This window comes from Balaenoptera ricei, chromosome 6, assembly GCF_028023285.1.
Source record: "Balaenoptera ricei isolate mBalRic1 chromosome 6, mBalRic1.hap2, whole genome shotgun sequence".
Classification (NCBI taxonomy): Eukaryota; Metazoa; Chordata; class Mammalia; order Artiodactyla; family Balaenopteridae; genus Balaenoptera; species Balaenoptera ricei.
The window spans coordinates 116569860-116581013 of record NC_082644.1 but is presented as its reverse complement, the minus strand read 5'-3'; the positions used below and the strand labels follow the sequence as shown (position 1 = coordinate 116581013).

General features: G+C 57.4%; 1 protein-coding gene across 1 annotated transcript; it reads left to right on the top strand.

Moving 5' to 3' along the window:
* The first annotated feature begins 5433 nt into the window (after window positions 1-5433).
* Window positions 5434-11035, top strand: ASB6 (ankyrin repeat and SOCS box containing 6). Its single transcript, XM_059925802.1, has 6 exons — window positions 5434-5672; window positions 6723-6904; window positions 7936-8042; window positions 8143-8251; window positions 9300-9386; window positions 9489-11035. The coding sequence occupies exons 1-6, from the start codon at window positions 5560-5562 to the stop codon at window positions 10154-10156; spliced, it is 1266 nt and encodes a 421-aa protein (XP_059781785.1). The 5' UTR covers window positions 5434-5559; the 3' UTR covers window positions 10157-11035.
* The last annotated feature ends 119 nt before the right edge of the window (window positions 11036-11154 follow it).

Below are 11154 nucleotides of genomic sequence, written 5' to 3'. Positions count from 1 at the left end.
TCACAGGCCCCACACCTGGCCAAGCATCGGGACCACCTGGCAGTGTCTGGGTGTGGAATGGGGTGGGGGGATAAGTCAGGGAGGAGGCCACCCTTGGAGCAGGGGACTCTGGCCAGCAGGGCCGGATTTCCTGGAGGGCGCAGGTGGCAGGGGAGGAGCAGGGCAGGCCACTGGGAGCAGAGATGTCCCTGGGTGTCGGGGTCTCCAGAATGCTCCTGGGTGCTGGAGAGCAAATGGAATGAGGGAGGGGACAGGAAAGTCTTTCCCTGGCCCAGCTGAGGCCCTACCACCCACTCCGGCTCCCAGTCCCCTGGTCCCTCAGCTCCTCCCTGAGCCCACAGAGGGCCAGGCCCTTCTGCATGGGGACGGTGGCCAAACAGGGCCAAGCAGGCCAGGCCTCCTGGGGTCTTGAGGGTCAGGGGTCAGGGTGGGGTCAGGTGTGGGGGAGGGGAAAGGAGAGGGAGGGAAGCTGGGCCCGAGGAGGAGGGGCGCAGGCAGAAGGAAGCCCAGGGCGGCGGCCCCATGACGGCACTGGAGGAGTCCGCCCAGCCCGCGGGCTGCTCCCTGCTGCCAGGCCTGAAGCTGGAGGCTCCACCAAGGAGAGGGGGAAGCATATTCCTTGTGGCAGATTGCTGCGTTTTCCAAATATCTCGCTTTATGGAAACTCTGCCAAATCAAAAAGAAAGAGAGAGAAATAAAAGGGGGGCCTTTTACCCAATTTCTCTCTCCAGTGCGTTATAAGGGACAGACCTTGCTGCCGACTGCCCCTCCTGGACGGGGGGCACCAGGAAGGTGGGGTGCTGGGCTGGGGCCGTGATACCACCCCTCCTGCAGCCCCTGCCCTGAGCGTGTGTGTGTGTGTGTGTGTGTGTGTGTGTGTGTGAATGAGTGTGCATGATTGTGTGTCTGAGCAAGTGAGTGTCTGCGTGTGAGAATGTCTTGTGAGTGTGAATGCGGTGTCATAAGCACATGTGGGTGTGTGAGGGCGCCTGTGTGTGAGAATCTGTGTGAGTGTGTGAACCGGTGTGCAGGAGTGTGTGAGGGAGGGGAGTAGGACAGAGTGCAGGGGACCGTGGCTGGGCAGGGGGCAGGTGTCCTGAGCCGGGGTCCAGGGAGCCATTAAGGGCTAGGCTCGGGATCGAGTCCCAGAGGCCCCTCGCTAGCCAGCTGCCCTGGAGCTGGTCAGTTCTCTCTCTGAGCCTCGGTCTCCCAGACTATGACACGGGAATCCTGCTGTCACTTCCTTCCTGGAGCTTTATGAAGAGTTGATGAGACATCCGTGCTGAGCTTCTAATCTGATTCACAAGGCACAGGACTCACTCCACCAAAGGCTGCTGCTGTCATCAATGTATCATTCATACGACCAGGCTGGGCCCTGCGGTACCCAAGGACTGGGGAGGGCAGTGGGGGGGGGGGGTGCCCAGGGGCGGGGGATTCAGGAAGGCCTGTGTGCTGGGAAGGATGTCACTAGGTGGAGTTGGGAGGAGAAAAGGTTTTGTGGACAGACCTTGCCCTGTTGTTCACGGCCTTACCTTCAACCCCAGGTGTAAAACTGTGCAGGGCCTGGCCCCCTGCCTCTGGCTGATTTAGTCTCAGGTAAGACACATTCATTGGTAAGAAGGTAGAAGACACACAGAAGCACAAAGAAGATCAAAGTTCTCCAGATCCCAGCACCCAGAGACAACCACCACTCATATCTCAGCACAGGGTCGTCAAGAATTACTCCTGCCCACAAGCAAATGCATACACACACACACACACACACACACACCACTTTTTCCTAAATGGGATCAGAGAGTACCTACTGTTCTGTAACTTGCTTTGCTGAGCTGCTATAGGGCAGAGTCAAGCACATGATAAATCTTATATGTCAGCTATTATCACTGTTGGTGTTGGGCTAGAGAGGCCAAACTTCTCTCCTTATGTTTGTTGACAGCAGTTTTTCATCCTTTCTGACTTGCCTACGTCCTTTGCCCATTTTTCTCTTAGTGTTTTTGCCTTCTTCTTGTTGATTTTTAACAGTTCTTTATATATGAAGGTTATCCCCCTCTGTGCATTGGATAGTCAGAGTGACTCCCAAACTCCCCCAGGAGAAGGAGGCAGGGACAGAAGCTGCCAGGGTCTGAGCACTGGGTGCTTGGCCCCAGGCCCCCCAGCCGACTAAGAACCCTGGAGTTGGGCATCAGGAAGCGGCTGGGCTGACAGGGCAGTGAGAGGAAGTGGCAGGGAAAAAAGAGAAGGTTCAGAGCTGAAATGAGAGGCTCTGAGCGACAGAGCCTTAATAGGAGGCAGATGGAGGAAACGGGTTGCCCTTGCTGATAGGAAGGAGGTCATGGGTCACGGAGCTTTCTAAAGATAGGAGCCTGGGAGACGGGCAGGCAACAGGGCCTGCTCCGTGGTGTGGTGCCCGAGGACTGTGACAGAGCAGGGCTCAGCCCCTCCCTCCAGCATGTCCAGACCCTCTCAGGCCCAGAACCAGAGGAACTGCAGGGCACCTGAGGCCAGGTATATGGAAGAGCCCCCCCCCAAACTTGGGTTAAAGTCCTAACCTAGCTGTGCAACATCGGGCAAGCACCCAAGCCTCTCTGAGCCTCAGTTTCCTTGTTGAAAACGGGTGTAATACCATCACCTACTTAGGGGGCGTGTATTAAGATTAGTATGTCAAGTGTTTAGCACAGTGCCTGGCACATCAAAAGGGCTCAGTAAATAAAAGTTAACTCGTGATTGGGACTTCCCTCGTGGCGCAGTGGTTAAGAATCCGCCTGCCAATGCAGGGGACACAGGTTTGATCCCTGGTCTGGGAAGATCCCACATGCTTTGGAGCAACTAAGCCCATGCACCACAACTACTGAGCCTGCGTGCCACAACTACTGAGCCCATGTGCTGCAACTACTGAAGCCCACGCGCCTATAGCCCGTGCTCCGCAACAAGAGAAGCCACCACAATGAGAAGCCCGTGCACCGCAACGAAGAGTAGACCCCACTCACTGCAACTAGAGAAAGCCCGCGCACAGCAACGAAGACCCAACGCAGCCAAAAAAAAAAAAAAAAAAGAAGTTAACTCATGATTGTCACTATCCTAATCACAAGACAATTATAGTTTTCTTGGTGGTAGAGCCCATTGATGACATCAAGGACCTCTTCATTGGCTCCAACACTGTCAGAGCTGAAGGGCCTTCAGGTTACAGGTGGGGAAACTGAGGCCCAGAGACCAGAAGGGCCATGCCTGGGGTCATCCATTGGAGCAGCTTTAATTGTGTCCTCCAAAGAGATATTTTCAAGTCCTAACCCTGTGGAAACTATGACAGTGATCCTATTTGGAAATAAGGTTTGTGTAAAGGTAATCAAGTTAAAATGAATTCATATTGGATTAGGGTGGGCCATAAATCCAGTGTCTGGTGCCATTTAGAAAGGACAGGGAGATTCGGACAGAGAGACAGACACAGGGAAGAAATGCATGTGAAGACAAAGGTAGGCAGAGATTGGGGTGATGCTGCCACAAGCCAAGCCATGCCCGGGGCTGCCAGAAGCTTCCCTAGTGTCTTCAGAGGGAGCATGGCACTGCCTACACTTTGACGTCAGATTGCTGGCCCCCAGAACTGGGAGAGAATACATTTCTGTTGTTTGAAGCCACCCAGTTTGTGGTGCTTTGTTACCACGGCCTTATGAAGCCAGGGCAGAAGCTGGCCTCAGACCAGGCTGTGCCCACCACTCCCAGTTCTGCCCTGGACCCCATTCTAGGTGGGCCTCCTCCAGTTACCTCCACGTGCTCTAGCCTTCTCCAGGCCCCTCAGGGCTCTCACCTGCGCCATGGAGCAAGTGACCCGGGATCAAATAGGGCTGTGAAACCTGGGGGCTGCTGCACCATTCAGGGCCTGGGGATCAATTGAGGGGTGGGGTGTGGATCCTTCAGGCAGGGGCAGACATTCCCAAATCCCCAGGGTAACACCTGGGGAGACTGAGGCACTTCAGAGCAAACCCCCATCCAGATGCGCCTTGTTGCCCGAAAGGAATTTGGGCCCAGGTTCCCGATCTTCTGATTTTACCAGACAAGCTGGAAATCTCCATTGCTGTGTGAGCAAAAAAATGTACCAATTTCACTTAAGGAGAAGATACTTCTTCTTGGAGTGAGAACCAAGGCAGATGTGTGCTGGGAACCAGGGACCCTATGGTCTGGAGCCCCTTCTGGCAATCCTAAGCTGGCCTGCCCTAACAGGGCTTAAACCCCACCCCTCTTTCTTGCTCCTTTAGGCAACGGAGGGGCAGGCAAAATGAGGCCTTCTGAGGCCTGATGGGGATTTTAATAGCTCATCACTTGATACGCACAACAACCTTGTAAACCGAACAATAATAACAGTGAGCAATTATCCAGCCCCTGCTGTGTACTCCACACTGCTGGGTCCCCATAGCTGGACCTGGAATACCTTGGACTGGGTTTTCTTGCTAAGACTGTTTTTGCTCCTGGCAGGGGAGCCTTATTCTATCTATCTTTTTACATTTAATCATAGACACACGGGGTTGTCTTTAAATTCCTCTCTAAACGTTTTCTACTCCGCTCAACAACGCTTGCCTTTGACAGGTGCCAGGCAGGAGAGCTCCCATGCCCATGTGGTGGAATTGGGGGTAGATGGGAGACCAAGGCTGCCACGGGCACGGCTGGGACTGGCGCACCTCTTCAAAACGGACATTCCAGAATCACGAAGACATCAGGGCTCCACTGTGGGCCTCGAGGTTGTGGAGGTTCAAATGCGAGGCCCAGGGCCGGATGCCTACACCCCAGACAAGTGGCCCCAGGCTTGGGCTCCTTCCTGCTAGACTCCACTTCCACCGACAGTGCCAGAGCTCTTGATCCAGGTTCTTGCGTGCGTTTGATTATCCCCATTATACAGATGAAGAAATTAAAATTCGTTGAGTCCATCAAGGCAGAAAGTGGAAGGAGCCGGCAGCCTGCGGGGCCAGGAGCTCCAGGGGACAGAGACTCAGGAATCATCCCCATCGCCCGTCGGGTTGGGTGTGGTCCAGTCAGCGTGGGGCGAGGCGAGAGCCAGGCCCAGCCGTGGTCCGACCCGAGTCCAGGGCGGCTCGCGGGCGCCAGGGGTTCGAGTCACCTCCACCGCGGGAGGGAGTTAGGCAGGGGTCAGGCTGGTGTGCTCGCTCAATGGGCGGAGCTCGGACGGCGCCCAGCGGCCGCGGGCGGGATCGCAGGGCGGAGCCGGGACGGGCAGGCAAGGGACGGGCCCTCCAAGGGCTGGGATCCGGCTGGGCTGCAGGTCCGCGCCCTCCAGTCCCCCAGGGCCGCCCCCCAGACACCCCCAGCTGGCGCGCCCAGTCGCGCCGCGGTCCTCCCAGCCCGCAGAGGGCGCTGTCGTCCCCTGCTCTCTTTCCCGGGCCGGAGCGGGCCGGAAGTGCCAGAGCTACTTCCGGCGCGGAGCAACTGGTTGGGCGGTGCAGCGGGCCGGTGAGGGGACTGGACCAGCAGTGGCCAAGCCTGGCTGAGACCGCGGCCCCCGGAACGTGCCCAGTCGGCGTATCGGCCTCGGCGGAAGGTGTGGCCGCCGCAATGCCGTTCCTGCACGGCTTCCGGAGGATTATCTTCGAGTACCAGCCGCTGGTGGATGCGATTCTGGGCTCCTTGGGGATCCAGGACCCCGAGCGGCAGGAGCCCCTGGACGGGTGACTCGCTCCCTTCCCGCCTCCGACCCGGAGCTGCATCCCTTTCATTGTCACTACAAACATGGCGGGGCGGGGCGGGCGGTGTCCCCAACTGACAGATAAGACTGAGACGGCGGTGGTGAGGGCTCCCAGCTAGCGCAGGCAGGGCCGGAGGGTGGGGTGTCGGTAGGGCCTCCGCCTCGGGGCCCCACCCTGCGCCCTGCCTGTCCTGTGCCCTCCACCTGGAGTTGCAGAGGAGCAGGGTGGAATCTGCGAGCAGTGCGAAATGCGCTTTCCAAGGCCGAGTTTGCATTTGGTATGGACAGGCGCGGGTCTATCCGTGAACCGGTGGGAACGGTGTTAGAAAGTGCATCGTTCAGGGATACGTCAGTGAGCTAAGCCCCCAGCCTTCATGATGCTTGTGCTCCAGAGGAGAGAGACCGACAGTCATAAGTAAACTTAAGTAAATAGTGTATTAGGTGGAACGGAGAAAAGAGCAGATGAAAGGGGCATCAGGTGTGCGTTTTGGGGATCAGTTGGAATTGGCGAGGGAGGTAGGTGGGTTGGGACTTTGTGTGCGCTCAGCCTTCGGAACACCAAACGTCTCTGGGTGTGAGCGAGGGAGGAGGTCTGCTGACTTCCCTGGCTGTGGGGTTGCCTGGGCTGGTCTGGCATCGTCTGCAGCTCAGGGACAGTCACTGTCTGCGGTGGGGGTGTGTCAATGTCTGGTTCTTGATCTTGACCACAAGAGTTCCCTTCAGTGCCAACAGCCCAGGTGTATGAGGCTTTGTACCCAAGCCAGGGGCTAGATCCTCTGGGCTGCTTGGAGGGAGGCTGAAGACAGCCCCAGTCCTTTCTCAGCAAACCCGAGAAGTCTGCTCCGGTGAGCAGATCCAGCTTGGCCCTCTGTCTACCACCGACCTTTTCTGAAGAGACTTTCAGCCCCACGGAGCCAGGGCCCTGCCTGTGTGTGACAGCAGGAGACCAAAGGCCACCCGCCCACAGGGTACCCAGCCAGCTGGTCCCACTGCTGTTCCCACCCTCAACTGGTCTGCCTCTCTCCTGCCCCAGGCCCAGTTATGTCGCCAGCGAGGAGAGCCGGATCCTTGTTCTCACTGAGCTGCTGGAGAGAAAAGCCCACTCTCCATTTTACCAGGAAGGCGTGAGCAACGCCCTGCTGAAGATGGCCGAGCTGGGGCTGACGCGTGCAGCTGACGTTCTCCTGCGGAATGGGGCCAACCTCAACTTCGAAGGTCAGTTGGAGCCCAGAGGGGCCGGGGTGGGTAGGTGGCTTAAGTGTGGCCCTGCTTTGGGTGGGCGGCCAAGCCTTCAGGCTCTGCTTTCACTGTTCTCTTGGGAGATACTTCTCTCATTTATTTCATGGGTGATGACTAAGGAAACTCACATTGGATGGCCTCCCATCCCCCTGCGGGCTTTCAAATGGCCCTGAACCGCCTCTGATCAAGAGCGAGTTTGTCACTGCTTCTACCATGTGATTGCTTTAGCAAACTTTCCCCCAGCTCCCAGCTAAATCCCTGCTTCCATGAATGTGAGAATGTGGCTGCTGGCGCTGCGCCCAGAGCTCAGGGAATGTAATTTTCTGCCGCTCACTGAGCCACCTTGCATTCTTATTCCTGCCACAGGGAGAGGGGAAAACAGATAAGACACACTGGGCAGAAATGACAGCAGGACGGTGTTGGCTTCTAGCTTGTGTGCTGGGGGATGGGGATGGAGCCATTTTCCTTCCCCCTTCGCTTTCACCCTGGGAGGGCAGGCAGAGTCGGCCAGGAGACATGCAGGGCTGACTTGTGTCCAACTGGGGGGTTTTGTGCTGACACGGGATGTGGCCAGGCGTGTCTCCCCTCCCCATTTGAGGACAGGCTCAGAGGCTTCTGGGCTTCTGGAGGGTCAAGGAGCTGAGAGAGGTGGGGGAGGCATTCTGAAGTCAGCCACTGGGAGACCCAGCTTTGAGAATTTGGCTTTTATTGCAAGGCTTAAGGAGCTGTCATTCTGGGTATTCCTCCAACAGCCCTGTTTAGGTCCCATTTTACAGAAGGAACTAAAACCCAGATTAAGTACCATGTCCATTAATTAGAACACCCCCAGGACCCAAACCTAGGCCTGACTCCATGTACTGTCCGACAAAGACAGCTGTGTCCTGACCCCTCGTGGTGCTGGGAGCCCTTAGGTCGGAGCACTGGGGCTGGGCTGCCAGGCTGGTCCTGGGACCCTGCGAGAATGTGCCGACAAGCAGGACTGACGTAAGCTGTGTCTGTGCCCTCAGACCCGGTCACCTACTACACGGCGCTGCACATCGCCGTCCTGCGAAACCAGCCTGACATGGTGGAGCTGCTGGTGCGCCACGGGGCCGACATTAACCGCAGGGACCGGGTAAGAGCCAGGTCCGGCCTGCTCTGAAGGGGGGATGTGGTCGGGGCCCTGAGCAGCTCACAGGCCCCCGGGCCAACGCAGCTGTGCTTTCTTGACTCAGATCCACGAGAGCAGCCCCTTGGACCTGGCCAGCGAGGAGCCGGAGCGCGTGCCCTGCCTGCAGCGCCTCCTGGACCTTGGAGCAGATGTCAACGCGGCCGACAAGCATGGTGGGTGCCTCCCGTAGAGAAGCAGGGTTGGCCTGGGCCGAATTGCCTTGTGAGGTTACCCAGGGTAACCTGGGGCGATGGCTTGGCAGGCAGGCTGGAGGCAGCCCGTCTGACGGCACAGCACAGCCGGGCGCACACTGGTGCATTTTGCTGACTCGCCGAAGCTTGAGAGCCAGTGCACCATCGGCCCCGTGAGCGTATCTGTAGGAGGAAATGGGGTACCTGTGCGCTCAGCTTCTGAGGCACGGGGCTCCCTGTCGGGAGAGACCCAGCCTGGGTCTCAGGTAGCATCTCAGGGTCTAGAAAAGTCCTACTTTCCCTGGCCCTTCTGTTCCCATTTCTGTGTGAGTGGAAAGAGAATGGCCAGAAACCTGTCATCCTCAGGGCAGAAATAGAGACACAGACGTAGAGAACAAACGTATGGACACCAAGGGGGGAAAGTGGCAGGGGGGCTGGTGGTGGGATGAATTGGGAGATTGGGATTGACGTGTATACACTACCATGTGTAAAACAGATAGCTAGTGGGAACCTGCTATATAAAAAATAAATACATTCAAAAAATAAAAAATAAGGGCTTCCCTGGTGGCGCAGTGGTTGAGAGTCTGCCTGCCAATGCGGGGACATGGGTTCGAGCCCTGGTCTGGGAGGATCCCACATGCCGCGGAGCAACTGGGCCCGTGAGCCACAGTTGCTGAGCCTGCGCGTCTGGAGCCTGTGCTCCGCAACAAGAGAGGCCGCGATAGTGAGAGGCCGGCGCACCACAATGAGTGGCCCCCGCTTGCCACAACTAGAGAGGGCCCTCGCACGGAAGCGAAGACCCAACACAGCCATAAATAGATGGATAAATAAATAAATAATAATAAATAAAATAAAATAAAATAAAATTCGAAAAAAAGAAACCTGTCACCCTCAGCCCTAGCTGAGAGGTCAGTCATTTTTGAAGTTCGTTTTCTGGTCCCGAGAGTCTGTATTTCCCTTCCACCTCTGGGGTTGGCCTGACCTCGGCTTCCCGGCCTCCCACTCCCCCTCACTCACTCTCCCTCCCCAGGAAAGACGGCTCTGCTCCATGCTTTGGCCAGCAGTGACGGGGTGCAGATCCACAACACTGAGAACATCCGGCTCTTGCTGGAAGGAGGTGAGCCTTGTCCTTCCACGCTGTCCCCTGGAACATGAAGCATTGCTTTGCCAGGGTTTAAGGCCTCCTCCCACCTTCTCTTCTCCCTCCTGGTTCTTCTAGGGGCGGATGTCAAGGCTACCACCAAAGACGGGGACACCGTGTTCACCTGCATCATCTTTCTGCTGGGCGAGACGGTGGGAGGTGACAAAGAGGAGGCCCAGTTGATCAACCGCTTCTGTTTCCAAGTAACGCAGCTGCTGCTGGCTCACGGCGCCGACCCCAGCGAGTGCCCGGCCCACGAGTCCCTCACGCACATCTGCCTCAAGAGCTTTAAGCTGCACTTCCCTCTCCTGCGCTTCCTGCTGGAGTCCGGGGCCGCCTATAACTGTTCCCTCCACGGCGCGTCCTGCTGGTCCGGCTTCCACATCATTTTCGAGAGGCTCTGCTCCCACCCAGGCTGCGCGGAGGACGAGAGTCACGTGGACCTGCTGCGCAAAGCTGAGACCGTCCTGGATCTCATGGTGACTAATTCCCACAAACTCCAGCTGCCTGAAAACTTCGATATCCATCCCGTGGGCAGCCTGGCAGACAAGATCCAGGCCCTTCACTTCTCCTTGAGGCAGCTGGAGAGCTACCCCCCACCCCTCAAGCACCTGTGTCGCGTTTACATCCGGCTCTACCTTCAGCCGTGGCCTGTGGACGCGAAGGTCAAGGCCCTACCTCTGCCCGACAGGCTCAAGTGGTACCTTCTCAGTGAGCACAGTGGCACCGTCGAAGACGACATCTGACAGCTCCGACTGCAGGGAACAGGGTCTGGGCAGCTCAACCTGTTGGTGGATTTAAGTACCTGTGGCGGCCTTAGGGGAGAACCTTCAGTCCCGTCTGTCAGAAGGTGCATGTTGGAGGCGAGACTGGATCCTTGCTGAGGACAGAGAAAGCCAGGTGGAAGGTGGCAGCTGCAAGCACTCCAGCGGGGAAAGGCTTCTGTCTTCCAGGGAGACTGCCCCGCTTCCCTCTGGCAGCACCCCCAAGTCTCACCCCACAGTGGAACAAGGGACAGGGTTTAGATTGGGGACACGTTTGTACCCTCTTAATCTGAGGGAAGCGCCGGGCATTTAGAGAAGCAGGGTAGCTCCGAGACCGGGCCCTCCTGCGGGCTGCAGGAAGCCGGCCTGTCCTGCGTGGAGATGCGGCTGAGGCCGGAGCAGGCGGGAGGGGCCCGTGGGGTGCAGTCCAGCCGAGACCCTTTACACGCGCCTCTTCACTCCAGTCTGTCAGAAAGTAAGTGCTTTTGGGCAGGCAGGGAGAAAGCTGCGCTGATGCCTGCGGCTTCCGCAGCTCTGGGCCCAGGTCGCCCACCAAGGTGCAGGGCTCTGCTCCGGTGGCAGCTCTGTTTGTGCCAAACCTGGGGTTTTGGGGACCATGCCTTCTAAAAAGCAATCATGCATGACCAGGGGCTGTCTTTCCAAAATGTCTCGCTTTGTGAGGGTTCATGTGATGGACAAAGCCACCGAGACTGAAAGCCAACCTCCGCCCTGTGCTGAGCCCTCACCAGGCTGTCTGCAAGTCACAAGATGGTCACTGTGAATTGTGTAAATGCCTGGGAGATGAGCTGAGACAACCAAATGATATAGTATAAAATTAAACTGATTTCCCTTGGCCTTAAAGGTCCTTGTATAACATTTCGGCCCCGCCCCCCCACCCCCCGCCCTTTCCCGAGTTCAGGGTAAAGGATCCACGCAGCTGGAAGAGGTGGCAGGCACGAGGAGATGCCCAGCTTAGGAGA